The following is a 17,853-nucleotide window of genomic DNA, read 5'->3' on the forward strand; positions in this document are numbered from 1 at the left end:
GCAGGGGAGAGTGAAGTCTAAGCATCCCCTTTCAGTGGCAACAAGCTGTCAGGTGGACCTAAGGCGCAACATGTAACATCACCTTGGCGTTTGGGAGAATGATAATCCAGCCTTCCAAACCCCAGCTGAGCCTCCTGGCCTTTCTCTCTTCCCCTTGTCCTCCCACACAGGACCTGTTCTGGTTTTCTGTTTGCTGACAATAAGAGTACATTCATATATGAAGACTGATTTAATCTAATGGCATTATAAATGCAACAAGAATAAAGTTCTAAAAAAAGAAATGTTTCTATAATACTTCTGTTTGCAGTTTGGCTATTACACGGCATCCAGCTGGATTCCTCCTTTGCATGTTCATTGCTTAAATCGCCTCGTTGCCATGTGTTACTTTAAATTACTGAGTACAGAGAAGTTTTTATTTAGTGTTATAACTTTGTTTCACAAAGGGTATGGGTGTTTCTTAGAAGAGTTTCATCATTTACATTGCTTATTATGAGTCTTTCAGGTCTGCTATTTTAAGATTTTATTTGTACCAATTATGGCTGAACCTATAAAATACCATTTAAAATCTGTTCATTAAAAATAGAGAAAATCACAGATTTGGTCAACAGCAGGAACTTATTTTAGTCACTAAAAGCATGTCTGGAAGCCTGGGGGTGGGGAGCCAGAAGTGGCTGGAAAGCCACCAAAGCACAGAAATGATGGGAGATGTACAAGAACAGGACATCCCTTCTAGGGGAGCTGCTCTACTTGAAGAACCTCTGCAACAAACTTTCTAAGGTTATCAAAAATAAAATAGTGATCACGCTCTGAAGCAAAGAAAGATTAGGAGCGATTCTTTCCTGGGAGCTTGCCAGCAGGACTCAGTACTGCTGCCCGCTTTCCACCCAGAGAACTGCAGAAATCTTAAGAAGCTCCCCAGTTTGCTCTGACCAGTGAGTGCTTAAACGACCATTCCCTGGGCCTTGTATTGTACCATCTCTAGCATTTGATTTCCAATGAAACAACTACCTGAGAGGTCTGATTTGAACTCGGATGCTCTTGCATCTCCCCTCCTTGCCCTAAGCCAGCCTTTCTTTCTTCCCTGAGTCTCCCCCTCCTTATCAGGGGCCTGGACCTGACTGTCTCACCAGGAGCATGCACCAATGTAAGAGAAGCCATGCAACAGGACATTGCTCATAAAGGAAATAATCAAAAGGTGCACAAGTCCATGGGACCTGATGAGGTGCATTCGCAGGTCCCGAGAGAACTGGTGGACGAAGTTGCTAAGGCACCATCCATTATCTTTGAGAAGTTATGGCAGTCTGGTGAAGTTCCCAGTGACTGGAAAAGGGGATATGTAACACCCATTTTTAAGAAGGGTAAAAAGGAAGACCCGGGGAACTACAGGCCAGTTGGTCTCACCTCTGTGCCTGGCAAGATCATGGAGCAGATCCTCCTGGACACTATGATAAGGCCCAGGGACCATAAGGAGATGATTAGTGATGGCTCACTTGGCTTCATTGAGGGCAAATCGTGCCTGACAAATTTGGTGGCCTTCTACAATGGGGTTACTGCATTTGTGGATAAGGGAAGAGCAACTGATGTCATTTACCTGGAGGTGAGCAAAGTATTTGACACTGTCCTGCATGACATCCTTGTCTCTAAATTGGAGAGACGTGGATTTGATAGATGGACCACTCAGAGGATAAGAAAATGGCTGGATGGTCACACTCAAAGGGTTGCGGTCAATGACTTGATGTTGAAATGGAGACCAGTAATGAGTGGTATTCTCAGGGGTCAGTACTGGGACCGGTGCTGTTTAACATCTTTGTTGGTGACATGGGCAGTAGGATTGAGTGCACCCTCAGCAAACTTGCTGACAACACCAAGCTGTTTGATGTGGTCCAGAGGCTGGAGGGAAGGGATGCCATCCAGAAGGACCTTAACAGTCTTGAGAGGTGGGCCTGTGAGAACCTCATAAAGTTCAACAGGGCCAAGTGCAGGGTCCTGCACAGGGTCAGGGCAATCCCAAGCACAAATACCGGCTGGGCGGAGAATTGACTTGAGGGTGCTGGTTGATGAGAAGCTGGACATGACCTGGCAATGTGCACTCGCAGCTCAGAAGGCCAGATGTATCCTGGGCTGCATCAAAAGCAGCGTGGCTAGCAGGTCAAGGGAGGTGATTCTGCCCCTCTGCTCTGCTCTGGTGAGACCCCACCTGGAGTCCTGCATCCAGCTCTGGAGCCCTCAGCACAGGAAAGTCATGGACCTGTTGGAGCGGGTCCAGAGGAGGCTACAAAAATGATCAGAGGGCTGGAACACCTCACCTGTGAGGAAAGGTGGAGACAGTTGGGGCTGTTCAGCCTGGAGAAGAGAAGGCTCCGGGGAGACCTTAGAGCAGCCTTCCAGTACCTGAAGTGGGCCTACAGGAAGGATGGAGAGGGACTTTTTACAAGGACACATAGCAATAGGACAAGGGGTAACGGCTCCAAGCTGAACAAGGTTAGATTTAGACTACACATAAGAAGGAAATTCTTTATTATGTGGCTGGTGAGGCACAGGAACAGGTTGCCCAGGGAAGCTGTGGCTGCCCCCTCCCTGGAAGTGTTCAAGGCCAGATTGGATGGAGCTCTGAGCAACCTGGTCTGGTGGAAGGTGTCCCTGGCCATGGTGGGGGGTTGGAACTGGATGACCTTTGAGGTCCCTTGCAACCCAAACCATTCTATGTTTCTATGAAATTCTGTCAAGTTGATTTCTTCAGTATGTACTGGTCTGTTTTGACCAGTACATCACTGACACATGTCAGTGTCTTGACTCTTTATTACTGATGTAAATAATTGAGCTGAATGTCATGTCATTTTAAAAATATGTTTTTTAATTGAACAAAATGAAGATCTTTCCAGGACATGTGGTTGCAGTTTTCAAGAGTCCTGTTCTAACCATGTTCTGATTTATTTTACTTTCACACAGATGTGCGTTCCTCCTAAGCCGTATGTTTCTCTGAATAAAGGGAGCAGGCTACATATTTTCTTATCCATTACAGGCCTTTGCCACTGAGATAACCAGCCTCTTACAGCGAATGTATTATTATAGATATATTATTATACTACTAGGAAAACAGTGGAGCAGGACTGAAAGAGCTGATTCAACCCGACCAAGAGAGGAGGCGGCAATGGATGCTGTTTCTCTGCACAGAGGTGAGATGCGAGGCTGGGGAAGGCAGAAGGCTGTTACTCCCTGTACCAGCCGTGGGGTTTGACTGTAGCGCGGTGGGATGTTGTGGGGTTGGGCGAGGTGGCTGTGCCTGCTGGGGCCTCGGGGGTGGCTGTCCCTGCGGCCCGAGACCGGCGGCAGCGATGCCGCTAGATGTCCCTTATCGCCCAAGGCAGGCTGGCGGCTCGTCCCCATCCCCGCCCTGCAGGTATACATGATGCAGTGTTATAAAGAATCTGGTGTTTAAAGGATTAAATACAGAGAGAAGTTGTGGGTGCCTTAAGAAAAAAGTCTTGTATCAGCCTGCGAGGTAACATCATGGGCAGCAAAGAGAAAGTTACATCTTCAGCCTCTTTTCTCTTAATTTCCCAGAGAAAGATACTCCATCCCAGCAAGGTCTTTGTTCTGAAGGGGTATTTCCACCAGGGCAAATCAATATTTCCTGGTGAAAAGAATTGGCACAAGGAAATGCAGGTTTGGTGAGCCTACCATGGTGGCTCTGGCTAGATTTTGCCAGCGCTGACATAGGCTTGCTCAGTACAAGGTGAGGTGCTGGCAGCCAGCATCAGCAGAGCTGGTGGGCTTTCCTTGCAGCTTCTTAATGATTTTACCATTTTAGGCATGTTTATATTTATAAAGGCCAGAAAAAGAGGTCACTTCTGTGAAGATCTGGTGGACCCAAAGCACTTCCTACTAGCTGGGAGGGGGAAGAACACGTACTGGGGAAAGAAACTGGTCTCACTCTGGTTCAGACAGAAGCCAAAGAAATAATAAATAAAACTTTTCCTCCTCTTTGCAGGCTGTTGGGGGGCAGGAGATCACCTGCTTTGTGTGAGCTGGGAGAGCTGGAGTTGGCCATCGAACACCCAGCAGGGACCAGCCCTGTGGGGACAGCAGAAGCCATATGCCAGGCTCCTCAGGGTGGTCCCCAGGGCCAGCTCTCCTCTTCCCTGTGGATCACCCCAGGCTCAGCCCCTCCATCCCACCCATGCAGCCATAGCCCCAAAGGCTCAATGTGTCCCAACAGAGCAGGGAAAGGGCCGGTGGGAAGAGGGAGCAGCCTCTGAGGGAAGTGGGCTGCTGTAAGCATATGGCATGGAGCAGGCAGAGCCAAGGACAAGGGTCTGAGAGCTCTTGGAGGCAGTGCCTAAGGAGGGACACAGGGAAACCTCCCACACCCGCTTCTACCTGGCTTGTCAAAACCTCTCCTCATACTTCCCAGCCCCTGTGTCACCCAGCCCATGTGCAGCCCACGCTGTGCGGCCACATGGTCTGTGTTTGCCATGTGGCTTGGCCATTCCTCCAGCCAGCTGGGCTGGTCCTGCCATGCCCGGGGTGGACTCTTGCCCCTTCAGACCAGTTTGGCAGCTGGGCTAGGAGGGCAGTCTCCAGCAACAGGAGCATGCCGTCCTCTCCTGCAGTCCTCTAAGAGTTAATTCCTCTTTGTGCCCAAGACACGTGGCCACGTTTTCACTGCAGTGGAAGCTGTGCTTCCATATGTCCCTAGCTCCCATGGCTGGCACCTTGGCGCGGACATCTGTGCCGCTCGGCATGCCTGTGCCCTTTGCAAACACTCACCTGAACGTGTGCTGGGCAACTCCTCCTGCTCCTGGTCCCCTGCAGTGCCCCGTTCGCCTTCTACACGTGCCACCGCTGCATGCGTGGTGGGGTGTGCATGCCCCTAAACTGCCCTGAAAGCTGCTACGCTGGCTTCTCTGCCCGGATGATACCTGGAAGGTTGTGAATATTTCTCCAATATAAGTCATAACTGCCTGACTGTAATCTGTTTCTTAGGATGTGCTGCTGCGGTGCGCAGTTGCACGAACCAAGCTGTTGTGTATTCACAGTCAGAGCTGCCCGCCTGAATGACAGAAACAAAGCTTTTGCTGCTTTTTACTTCACTTAAACCTGCGGGAGCCTGTAGCGCTCATCTTCCTCATGCACTAAGGTACCCACCTGCGCCTCTTGGCAATCCGGGACTTCTTCAGCAAGGAACAGCTGAGCAAATCTCTTAATAACAGGGGCACTACGCACAGATTATTGTTATCATAATTTGGCCAACATAGCGTTAACTACTAATGGTGATGCTGGAGGTGGAAAATCCAGCTTGATTCTCAGATCCCTGCTGGAAAATAATAAAATAAAGAGGAACAAAATCTGCGAGTGCATTTGCTACCAAACCTTGGAGAAACACAAAAGTGGAACCCTGCCAATGCTATCGCTGGCAATTTCTCAAAGCGGAGCCCCACTCCGAGGTAGGATTGGAAGTGGAAGTGCATTTTGAGTCTCTGCCATCAGTATCATGTTGTTGTGTACAAATGGAGGGTTTATAGCCATTTGACATTTGTTGGCTTCTATTGTAATTTTGCGTGCTGCTCTTACACCTTCAGAGTATTTTTGAACATCTTCCAGTAACAGAACGATTAGAAAATAACTTCAGCTATCGTAAAAAAAAGAAAGGGTGTCTATTTAACTAATGCAAAGAACTGACAAAAGACCCACTTCAGTGGAAGAGCTCTTACAAACCTGGAGCAGTGTTGTCATTTTCCTTTGTTAAGAACATCGGCAAAGGGAGGCTGGCTTTTACGCAGCCTCTTTTGTTCATCCCCGGGCAATGGCAGAACTCGCAGCTAAATTCTGGTGGCAGAAACTTCTCCTCTGGTAGTAGCTGAGAATGATATAATATCATGTATGATCATAGCAAAAATAAACAAAAAAATTCCTAATGCATAGCTTGGATTTTGAATACCAGAATAAGCCTTCAGCCCTAAGAAATGAGCCTGCAGTACTAAGAATACAGACAAAGCTATTACAATTTTTTAAACATAAAAAGAGCCACTTGATAAAGTCAGTAGCAAATAAAAGAGGAATGTAAATGTAATTTTAAATTATTTATTTAATTCCCTCTCCTTTTTCATGTTAATATATCCATGGCTCCTTGTTCACAACCGCACACTAATTATAAATGTAAGAAAACCTAACTTTTTACCGTGCTAATTAAACTGTATGTCACATAGGCATTTGGGGAGAATTTCCCATGCTTTGCAGTGTGAATGGAAGGAAAGAGCAGCGGTACTCACTTTAAACTGGATTTTTTTTCTAGCACGTTGCAAAAAGGCTTCATTGTATTTTGATTAATCCATGCTTGGTCCATCTTGGATGTTTCCATGGAAACAGAATTTTTATCCTTGATGGCAACTGTTCGGCTTGGGAAGACTCCTCGCTGCACAAAACCACTCCCAGCTCCTAAAGAACTACTTGTTGTAAATTTAATGTGTGTAAACAAAAATCCCAAGTTCCTCCTCGGTATTATTGTTGTCAATGCTAACAGAGAGCTGTTTTCTTTATGATACACAGTGGTGCCTTTTCACTCCACAAAAAAATGGAATAACAGTAGTATTCTTTCCACTGCAAGAAAGCATTTATCCTGGTCCAGAAAAAATTAGCCTGCAAACCTTCCAAAATTAAATTTTAAGAGTTCTGATGTGTGAATATTATTTAGTTCTGGATCCAAATAATTTGGCTTAATGGCTGTTAAAACGTACTTAATCTTGTTTTGCATATTGGCAATAATTTGAATAAATTATTCTTGCGTGCCACAATTTGTGTTACGGAGTCTGGAGGCGGGGGTTGCTTTTGTTTTGTCGTTTTTTTCCCCCAAAGAAAAAGATATTCTCCTAATGCATGCTACTATGATATTTGGAATAGATTTTGAAATTCAACCAACAGAGGGAGCATTTGTGTGGTATTATTAATTTAACCAAGCGGTTGGAAACATGACCATCATTTCTCCCAGTATTTTTGGACAGCACATTTGTTGCGTAAAATTATTAGAGTTTTGACCATTCGTAAAAATAGAAAATGTTTTGGTTTGGAGTGTTTTAGTTTTCAAAAAATCCAATCTTAACATTTGCTGACAGTGCAAGTAGCTATTTTAAATTGATCGTCAGGTTTATTGTTTGGAAAACTAGAAGTTTTAGACCACAGAGTATTTAGTATTTTGGCTAAAAGGTTTTTCTTGGCTAAAAATACATTGAGAAAAGCAGTTCAAACATCTCTAATTTGTATTTGCCTTTTATTACAGTGACATTTAGGAGTGCCACCCAGACTTCAAGATCCCATCATAGAAGAGTCTGTAAAAATACAGAATGTAAATATTTTTACTACAATAATGCCTTGACACTATTTTTTTGCACCCTGTGCCCTGCCCTAATTTTCCTCCTAAGCTTTTGGGGGACTGTTACTTTCAGCTACTATAACCGCACTCTATGATACTTCTCTGTTGTCAGCATGAAGTGTGAAGGAACTGGTGCTCTTTGCAATGTCTCAGCAGCTCAAAGTCAGGTACTGGACTGAAGGACACGAGAGGCAGTGTGACACTTTAGAACAGGACCGAAAAGTGAAATTGGGGGACACCAGGGCCTGGCTGCAACTACTTGAGTGAGACATGATGAGGGTTCAGGGCTAAACTCTCTTGGCTGGGAATGTTACAATGCCCGAAGTGGCCATGTCATCAGGGTCTGGTGGTGATGTACTGCAAGCTTGACTTTGGCGGACTGTGTTGCCCAAAGCCCAGGGTTTCTTTGGAGACAGTATTTCTCCTTTGTAAGTGGGGATGCTTTGAAAAGCGCTCTTTTTGAACCGCACGAGAATCATGTGGTAGACACTTGGAGATAATAAGAACTTCTAGTTAGTAAGATCTTTTTTTCCTTGATATTGCTTTCCCTGCTGATTAAATTGGGATGTAACTACTTGTTTTGTCATTTGTCCTACCCCCTAGAATAAGCGACCCCAGGAACCTGCGGTGTCTCAGGCTCTTGGGGACGGGAAGACACAGGACGATATTAATGGCATTAACACCATATTAAAATTAAGTGGGGAGTGGTGCAGTCTGCAGCACTGCCATGTGCGGCAGAGGGAGAACCCTATTCATGCGCCAGCAGGCTATTCTGGGTGTGCTAAGGCTGGGAGTGAGCAGCTGTGAGAAAAACAGAGAATAAGTGATAGTACCCTCTGAAAGGGAAATTATAGCAGTGCCATATATGTTGACTGAGTAGTCCTGCCAGTGCCCCCATTTCAGGGCTCTGAAGAGATAGCTTCCGACTCGCTTGATGCATTTTCACAAAGTTGCTATGCCACATCGCAATCTCCAGAAGTCTCTGAAAATGCAGCCGTATGACCCGTACACAGCACAGGGGACAGCACTGGTCAGCAAAACTCAGTCTTGAACACCGCTGGAAGACCGGGCGAGACCTGAAGTATCTGCCTTCCTCTGTGCAGACCTCATTAACAGATGTACATATCATCCTCTGGGAATGCGGTTTCCTAATCGTGAGGATCTTATGCGAGCACCATGCAGATGGACTCCTGCTTGCAGGGCTCACCTGTTGCAATGTTTAACTTCACCTCTTGAAGCTTTAAAACAAATATGAGAAAGAATATGTATTCCCTTGAAAAGGCTGCTTTCCACATGGCTTGGTTATCTATTTTCCTACCAAGACACTGGTTATTATCAATAGTTTCCTTTCAGTTTTGTTCTCAGGCTCTTTAAAGATTTGAGAAGCTCCTGTGAGCCCGTATCTGTCTGTGCAATGGAGTAACTCCTGCCGAGCTGTTGACACAGCAGCAATGCCACTGCGGCACCTGTATGTAGCCAAGGGCAAGCCAGGACTTTTGTTAATGGGGACCTGGGGTGGACTTCCTAACATTTTTGAATGAAGCAGGCTCCGTTTATGCCTGTAAATAGAAGACAGACTATTAAAAGCAGTTGTGGCTCTGTTGCGGCCTCATCTCTCAAACCACTCTGCACTGAACACGGGAACGCCTTGAAAATCCAGCGGTTCTTGAATCCTCTGGCTCCATCACAGGTGCTAAGCCCTCCTCAGCGTGGCAGCTCCAGGCGCTGGCTCAGAGGCGCTTACTGCAGTCCTGGATGCAGCTGCGGCCATGCAGCTGTCCCGCCATGGTCTCCCATGTCGCCCGGCCAGGAGAGCCGGCAGTGCGTGCCACAGCCTTGTGGCAGCCATGGCCTTTCTCCTCTTTCCCTTCTCCTTCTCCTCCCTGGAAATCCTGGTGGAAATTGCTCCTCAGACCAGGCATTGCTCCCAGCACGTCTGACAGCTACATCCCTTCTGTACGTGCATTGCTTTGCCGACGTGACTGGTGGTGGCTCAAAAATGCCACCAGGCTTTCTGTTCTATCCCATAGGGGAAACACACTGTTCCCTGCCCAAAAAGGCAGGCAGCACACAGACATACCCACCACCTGCACGGTCAGGACTCTGGAATGACCTAGGCCAGAAGGTATTTGACAGCTTTAGTGCTCCCCACCTGCCATCTTCTTTAATCTTCATTTTCTAGCTCAGGTTCATGTACTTGTGCATAACAGCAAATTGTGCATCTAATATCAGAGGTTTTTATCCAGCAACTCTGGTGTTCAATTAACCCTGGCAGTTTTGCTGTTTATTAGCTTCTCAAAAAAATGTGTGCATTTGTCTTGTGGGGAACACCAGGTAGATGCCAGAGGAACTCATCCTGCTGATTTATTCTTCTGGATTATTTGAAAGAAAAACAAAACAATTTTGTGGTTTGGTTGCAGAATAAGGCTTAGGTCAGAAGCAAGTAAGTCCTGTTTTCATAACCGAGATGTGTAAAGACGTCTAACCGTGTGTGTCTCACGGAAAATCCCCAGGATGCAGGTACGTAGCAAAATTTCTAACGCCTCTGAGGATCTAACGGTGCTGTGAGCAACCCAAGAGATTTCCAATTCTGCTCCCCCTGACTGTTGAGGTTGTGTGTCTTACCATGGCTGTTGAAAGGTCATGCTTAAAGGTTAAACACAAGTGGTTTCTTGCTGGCGTTGATGAATAGGAGTAATTGGCCGTGGTGACACAGCAGCAGCTGTGCGCAGGAAGATTGTCAGTGGGAAGGTGCCCTGGATGAAGTTAAGCACTAGGTTTGGGGCCGCAATTTTGTAGGACTCTGCAGCCACTGCTTTTATCTTAATTGGCTTCTTATTCAGGATTGCCATCTTCCAGCTGGTAAACTTACAGCTTGTGGAAATCCAGGGTGAAAACCAGGCCACTGAAACCAGCTCCTGAGCAAGATTCCTCTCGTGACTCAGATTCCTCTCACCTCGATGCAGGTGAAGAGCGCTGATGCAAGAACAGCGGTTCCCATGAAGAACCACAGTTCAAAGAGCAAAATTATAGGCACATGCACGTAGCTCTGTGGTTAAACATGAACGTGCGGAGCGTGTTTTGAAAATGTTGCATAACATAATTACTAGCTTCTGCACTGCAAACTCCTCAGGGAAATTACTGTTGTATGAATGTACGCGCTAGCCATATGGCCATTGTATTTAATGTTCTGTTCAGGAAAAAATAGGTCGATAATTTGACCGAAGTTCACAGTTTGCTTAGGGGTCATCAAATTAGTCAGCACCATATTTGCTGAACTTTAAAGCATAGTTATTTTAGGGCCCATAATGGGATTTGCAGGTTCTGGCTGAAGGAAACAAGCTCCATGACACTTTTTTTTTGACACTGGTGAAATATTCTATCCTGATACCTTTTACATGCCTCCAACTCATGAACCCTTAGGAATCATTAATTTTTCTAAGCATCCATCCTTCCAGAATTCGTTGCTTAAAAGTGCTGTGAGCTGAATACCCAAATTGGCTTTGAATCAGAGCAAATGAGGCCAGAAGCAATCTCTGGAATCATCATTCTTCAAGAGCTGTTGCCATGCCAGGGAAAGGGAAATAGCTTAGAGACCTCTTGGTGATGGTGATTGAAAACGCAATGTGTATAAACAAATAGAAATTGCATCCTTAATAAAAAGAAGAAAAAAAAAAGGAAATTCTAAACACAAAGCACCAAGTCTTTGATGTGCTTCATTCCCAGTTTTCTTAAGAGTTGTCCTATTCCATATTCAAACTTTTTGCCCTTGTTTTGCCAAGTGGGTTTACGCATAAGTTCAGGCACCTGGGAAGCTTACAAAAATTCACAGGTCCAGACCCTTGTTGCATGTCCCTTAGCCATCTTGCACTCAGTTATTTCTGCGGAGTTTCTCATGCACTGTGAGCCATGACTGTGTGCTCAAGGTCTTTCATAGCCTGAAGAACCACTTGTGGAAATGCCTAATGGGTGCTAACGGGCCTTAACTACCTTAATCAGCCAGCCTCATCCGGGGTCTCCAACCACACCATGGCCTGGGGCCTATTTCAGCTCAGCCTGGGGCTGTTAGTCTTTTCCTGAGCTCTGCTATGGGGTGGTGGACTCCAGTTCTGTCTTCTAGGTGGCTTATTGGTTTGATTCATCCCTTGCTGAGCCGTAGACTGTCAACGGACACCACTACCAGCCCTCGATGTACAGCACTGTAGATATGTGTCCCTCGGTGAGGGACAGGATGGTTGGGGGTGATCTCTGGCTCCTGCTTAAGCCCCTTTGAGGGGCAGCCATGCAGGAGTCTTTCCGGCAATAAGAGGCTGATTCCGGATCCAGTTTCCTCCAGGATGGTGATGTGGCTGTTGTTACCTGCTATTGCTTGGCATGTAGGTCAGTAACAATTTTTATACTGCACTCCTGAAAAACTTTTATGGCAATATCAGCTGCTCTAACCTCCAACCCATATTCTTCTTATGTAACCAAGGGGATGAAATCTGTTAACCATAAACATAAACCATGTTGCTAGTTATGTCCCTTGTATAACCCCTGCCCATCTGGACGTTAGGTCCAGGAACAGAGAGTTTGGTCTCTAGGTAATTATCAATGATAAACAATAACGGTAAAGGGGGATTTTTTAATAGAAATAGCATTACTATGGTTGCAGGTGTGTTTGTGGTTTTTATCTATTGTCTAAATTAACTGAAACAAAAAGTCCCACGTTTCCCACCTGAAATGTTAGCGGTCACCTAGAGCCAGTCAAGGTGACCTAGCTACAGCGACCTAGTTACAGTGACCTAACTGCGGGACAAGAGCCAGAAGAGGACTGCGCGTGTGCAGAAGCTGGGGTCAACCAGCAGACACTGTGATGAAGAGGATGAGCCTTCATCTTGGAACCCCCGACGACCACCACTGGGAGGCACTGCGCAAGCACGGGTGGGAGGAGTGTATGAAAATGAACTAATTTTACTATGAAAGGGATAAGTTATGTAACCTAATAAATAGGTATATTTTTATCTATATAAGCTATATGGAAAAGGTATGAGGTATGCATGTTTGGTGGAATTATCCCCCGTGCATCCGGCGCCGCAATAAAGAATGCTGCCTTTTAACACTACATTGGTGTTACGAGGTTTTATTCTCGTATTTTCGGTGACACACTCATTTTTCTTTACCATAACTTGTGTGTTTTAGTATATTTTGTGTTTCAATGGCTTTTGCTGCTTCCTTTGTTGACAGAGTTTTCATCCAGTTGGGCCTAAATAAATTTCCTTGGATATTAAGTAGTTTGGCTCTGTAGCATCTGAAACACCTTAAACAGAGGGTCTCAACTCATTTTAAGTAAAGCTTATTTAATCTGTTGCAGCCCTAAAACTTCAGACTTCAAAAACAAATTCTATGTTCACCTTCAGTTTAAAAAAATCTTCTCTAATCAGAAGTTTAACTCAAATTCCAGGTTTTATTTCATTTCTCATTCAGCTGGAAAAAGTTATTGGGTGCCTATAATGTGAGGCTTTGATCCCATAACAGGCACAAGCCACATGAAAGTTAATAGTCTTTCATGCCAAACATTCCTGTTTACACTTAAAAAAATAAAAAAAATCACTTTTTTATACAAAGCAGCAACAAATAAAGGAGTGCCGTAGGCTCTTGGCAGGACCAAGCAAAGCTATGAGGACTACATAACTTCCATGACTAAAGGCACAACGCTTATGATGACGGTTTTGAAGGTCAAGGTATTGTTGTAGATCCACACAGTGTTGGGCAAACCTGGGCTCGTTCCGCACCCCCTGCCAGCTGGCTGGGAGGGAGCCAGCTTTGGGGTGAAATTGCTGGAGCCTGCTGGATGCGGTGCATGCTGGAGATGTGAAGCTCTGTCTCTTCACTGAGTTTGTAGGTGTCCTGGAGTGGTGCTGATGTGGAGCGGGCTCAGAGCAGCCCCAGCAGGGCGGCAGCATGGCTGCTGGTGGTGCCCTTCTCAGGGCTTGGCTGGTGAACCCAGATGCTCTTTTTGTGTAGTGTTTTGTTTTGGTGGGTATGTAAGATAAAGAAAACCATCTCTACAGAGATCTGGTGAAAGGCGCCTTCCTGACAAAATTTGTAAGTTCGTTTCATGGTTGCCTTCCCCATGTCTTGTGGGGCTGTTGCGTCTGAGCTCTTCGAAGCCGCTTAAGGTGTGTGTTTCACAGTTGTCTTATGAGCTAGAGTGGACTTGCAGATCATCTTTTGTGTACGTCTTGGCTTTGGCCTGCAATGCCCTTAGTGAGCCTTGGGATGATGTGTGTGGTAAGTCTTGTGTTGGTATTGTGAGGGAAAGGGGTGTGCTGCGGGCTGTGGGGCACTCATGGGTGGTGAGAGAAGAGCATGGGCTCAGTATGTAGTCAGTTGAACTCTGCATTAGACAAGCATGCACAGAAGGTCAGTCTGACTTAATTATTTAGCCAAAATACGCACTCTTGGGTTAATGGAAGGCCAAGATGTTGACAAGAGTGGTTGATACAGGAATGTCTAATCAGGAACTACTGTCCTTGGGAACGAAGTATATCTTGGACAAATACGTGAGCTAATTAAGATGCTTTTGAACAATTTGGCACTATCAGCAGAAGAATGATAAAGAGTGCCTTTAAACAAACTATCTTAGAATACTGAAAATCACACGCCCTGGGCTGGAGACCCCAGCTCAAGCAGAGACCCTTACTCACTGAGCATACATAGTAAATTTTGGGAGTACTGTATATTTAAACCAGAGTGAGAACTAACCAATCCTAGTTAGAAGGGTGTGGCTAATAGGCAAAACTAACATTTTAATTGTATAAATATGTGATGTGCTTGTAACCGGGTGTGCTAGCTTTGTGGAAATATGCCTAGCACCCAATTTTGTGCAAAACCAGGAATAAACTGGTATCTCCGCTCTGTGCGTATTGGATGTTGTACACCGGGTAATGAACTCTGTTTGTGAGAAAACTGCAGCCTGCTTCTAGCTAGGTCTTGGGAGAGACTGGGTCATACTCAAGGACTGTGCAGAAACTTTAGCTGCTAACATTGAAAAAAGTGCGATCGCATGCGAACTGTGAGGTTTCAAGGGCATATTGGATTCCCCCTGTCTTTGTGGCTCCTCACAGGTTTGGCAATAGGCAGACCTCCCAGCTGAAGGCTATTTTCCAATCTAACTTTTGGTGTCTTCTCCAAGGCCTAGGAGCCCTAGGGCAATTCACATTAAAGGCCACTCCAGTTTTGTTCAAAATGAATTTACCTTTATGGCCCTGCTCTCTGGAACTCCTGCAATTACAGCTGAAATAGGAAAAAAGCGTGGCAGAATCTCTCCAAATCTCTGATCCTTACATCCATTATTTACCATTCTTGCTCATATGTGACAAGCAGTGGTTTCTTCTCCTGTGCAAAGGGAGCCCTTTGTTCATGAAGCAGTTTCCATAAAAGCTGAAAAACTGGGTGGTTTGTTTTTTTTTTTTTCCAAGTAAAAACATTCTTTGCATTTCTTATGTTAGCCATATTCTCTTAGTGGCGTCAAGAGAACATCACTGAGATATTAACACCTGTGACCAGAGCCTGGGCATGGGCTGGGTGGAGATGAGCTTGGTGGCAGCCCCCGTGCAAGCAGCCGTGTTCCTCCACCCGTGTTCTGCCCCTTGTCCGTTCGGGCACCCTCGCCAGTGCAGGGCACAGGTTGGAAGAAAAGCCCCGGTGCTGCTGTGGAATGGTCTGTGTGGGGAAATGAGCATGTTGGGAACTGCCGCAGCTGAGGCTGCCACTGAAAAGGAAATTAATGGTCAAGCTCCAGCCTTAACCCACTGCATGCAAAGGGAGTTTAGCTTTGGTGGTGCAGTCATCAGAATCATTTATGTTACAGCATCAAAACAGGGCTAATGCTCTTTCTCCTGTTAACACAAAGAGATACAGAAATGCTCCCGCTGCTGAAGGTTGGGTCAGTTATTATGCTGGCTGATGAAGGGCTTTGTACTAAAATTCTAGTGGTAAGTCACTGGGAAAATTAGTTTTGTTTTGTCCTAAACCTATTAATTTCCACCACACTTGGACTGAATCACTTTTGGGGACACTTCAAAATATGTCTGTTCTATAAAATGGCTCAAGTAATAGATTCATGAAGGTATAATACATTGGTTTGAGGCTTTCAGTGACTCGCATGCCTTATGACTGTCTTCTACATAAAACATTCATAACAAAATCTGTGTAATTCACTTCCTGCATCTTAACAAGTGTGAAATTACTGTCATCCAAAATGCAAAATATTTGTTACGGCATGCAAAATTCCCACTTTGTCTTGTGATTTAGATTTTGGTTCATTCTAACTATAATTATTATCCATCACTCTGAGTTACTGCTTGTTAATGATGTGTTTGTTTCTTTGATTCAAGGGTTTAATGTCAATATATGTTCCAGTCACAGTTCATCTCAGACTTCTTAATCACCATAACAGCCACCGCAATGTCCTGTCAAGTAAACCCCATTTTGAGCTTTTTTTTTTCCCCCTGAGGGAATACATTTTCAGTTATATTGTGCTTTGAAAATATTGGAGAATATTAATGTGGCTTATCATCATCTTCAGCACAAAATAGCTTCCAGCAGCCCTCAGATGACCAGTTCAGCATCTCCTCTTCCTTCAGTCTAAAGCAGGGTTCTCGACACTAGCTCTTGATAACGTCACTGGACATGAGGCTAAAGGCAGGGAGGCTGGGTATGTGTCGGTGTAGTGTGTGAGTCTCCTGAAACAAAGATTCTGCGACTTGAAAGCAGCTCTCCTGTTAATTTTATCAGCTCCCTGCACCTCCCAAATTCAGATCTGCAGTGGCACTGCAGGGCTGACCCTCTGAAAAATGTCACAGTTATCTGCTTATACACTTGAGCTTGTCTACAGGCAAAAATAGTGCTGCTTGAAATCTCCGGCTGTCCAGCAATGTGTGTACGTGATCAGCGTCCTCTATTCTTGCTTAACTTTAAAGAGCATTGACTGGGAATCTGCTTTCCCACCCCATTCCCCCCCCCCCCCCCCCCCCCCGATATGAAGCAGAGGGCTACTGCTTTGCTGGGGAAGGTGCTTAGTGGCACGTCTGGGTTCCTTATCGAGCACTTGTAGCAATGCAGGTATAGTCTGAGGAGCTGGCAGCTTCACAAGTGGGACCAGGATAGAGAGAAGGGGTGGCTTTGTAGACATATCTAAAGATAATTGAACTTGAAACTTGCTTGGGTAATTTGTAGCAGGGAGTTCTGCACAATCCGTAAAACTTACCAAAGGAGACAGGTCCATATCTGGGATGTTAGTGGTAGTGTCCCCGGTTTCTGTGATTAAATTGCTTTCAGTGCCTGAGCATGCTAGGGTAAAAGTAACTTCGACAGGTCAAAGTGAAGCTGAGACAGAGCCACTGAGATCTAGAGTCTTATGTTACATGGTGAAAATTATTTTCCACAACTAATCTATGAAATGTGTTTTAAACATGCTTATTCCTGGTTAGCTGCATGCTCCAGAGTACAACTGCTTCAGCTTGTTATCAGACAACAAGATGATTGATGGAAAAGAACAGTGCATGTAAAACTGTTACCAGAGGCATTTTGTCTATAGGTCTGCTCAGTCAGGGTATAAGCGTGAAGAAGATGATGTGTTCCTTACAACAGGGTATCTGGACCTCAAATTCCTGCCAGAACTGACCAGCATTTGATAATCCATAGTTCAAAAATCAAGTTGTATGTGCATTTAATACATAGCAAAGCAGTGGATAATTTACTTCTTGCTACTTTTTTCTGCTTGTCCAGGTTTCAGCTGGGATAGAGTTCATTTTCTTCCTGGTAGCTGGCGTAGCGCTGTGTTTTGGATTTGGGATGAAAGTAATGTTGGTGCCATACTGGTGTTTTTAGTTGTTGCTAGGCAGTTAAAGATTTTTCAGCTTCTCATGCTGGCCTGGCCTGCCACGTGCACGGGAAGTTGGAAGGGACACAGCTAGGACAGCTAACCCAAACTGCCCAAAGAGATACGCTATTCCGTACGATGTCATGCTCTGTACATAAGCTCTGGGAGTTGACCAGAGGGCAGCAATTGCTGCTCAGAGACAGGCTGGGTATCATTCATTGGGTGGTGAGCAATTGCATTTGGGCATCACTTGTTTTGTATATATTATTATTATTATTATTATTATTATTATTATTATTATATCTTCCTTTGCTTTCCTATTAAACTGTCTTTATCTCAACTCACAAGTTTTCACTTTTTCCCATTCTCCACCCCATCCCATGGCAGGGAAGGACAGGGAGTGAGCGAGTGGCTGTCTGGTGCTTAGTTGCCGGCTGGGGTTAAACCATGACATTGCTCTATGTAGGAATCATCTTTGCAAGAGTGGATTTACAAGGCTTGTTTCCCACTCCCCTAGTTATCAGCAGATGGTATGGCAGGGATGAAGGGGTGCAGCTTGGCAAGCCTCTGCTTGGAGGCTGGTCTGTATGGGGCCAGAGTCTTCTGTACTTTGACA

General features: G+C 45.3%; 1 protein-coding gene across 6 annotated transcripts in view; it reads left to right on the forward strand.

Moving 5' to 3' along the window:
• Positions 1–12,428, forward strand: part of LOC142362287 (uncharacterized) — a 32,317-nt gene extending 19,889 nt beyond the window's left edge. For 3 of the 6 annotated variants that reach the window (XR_012764915.1, XR_012764916.1, XM_075429221.1), the window contains one exon: positions 3,093–12,428. Coding sequence is in view for 1 of the 6 variants with exons in the window: in XM_075429220.1 (XP_075285335.1) it covers positions 3,093–3,176; positions 4,987–5,061 (159 nt within the window). In the remaining 5 variants the exon portion in view is untranslated. The remainder of the gene's footprint in view (positions 1–3,092) is intronic. The other 3 variants (XR_012764917.1, XR_012764918.1, XM_075429220.1) reach the window with 3 other exon arrangements.
• Positions 12,429–17,853: the final 5,425 nt, after the last annotated feature.

The sequence above is a fragment of the Opisthocomus hoazin genome, chromosome 8, assembly GCF_030867145.1.
Source record: "Opisthocomus hoazin isolate bOpiHoa1 chromosome 8, bOpiHoa1.hap1, whole genome shotgun sequence".
Taxonomy (NCBI): domain Eukaryota; kingdom Metazoa; phylum Chordata; class Aves; order Opisthocomiformes; family Opisthocomidae; genus Opisthocomus; species Opisthocomus hoazin.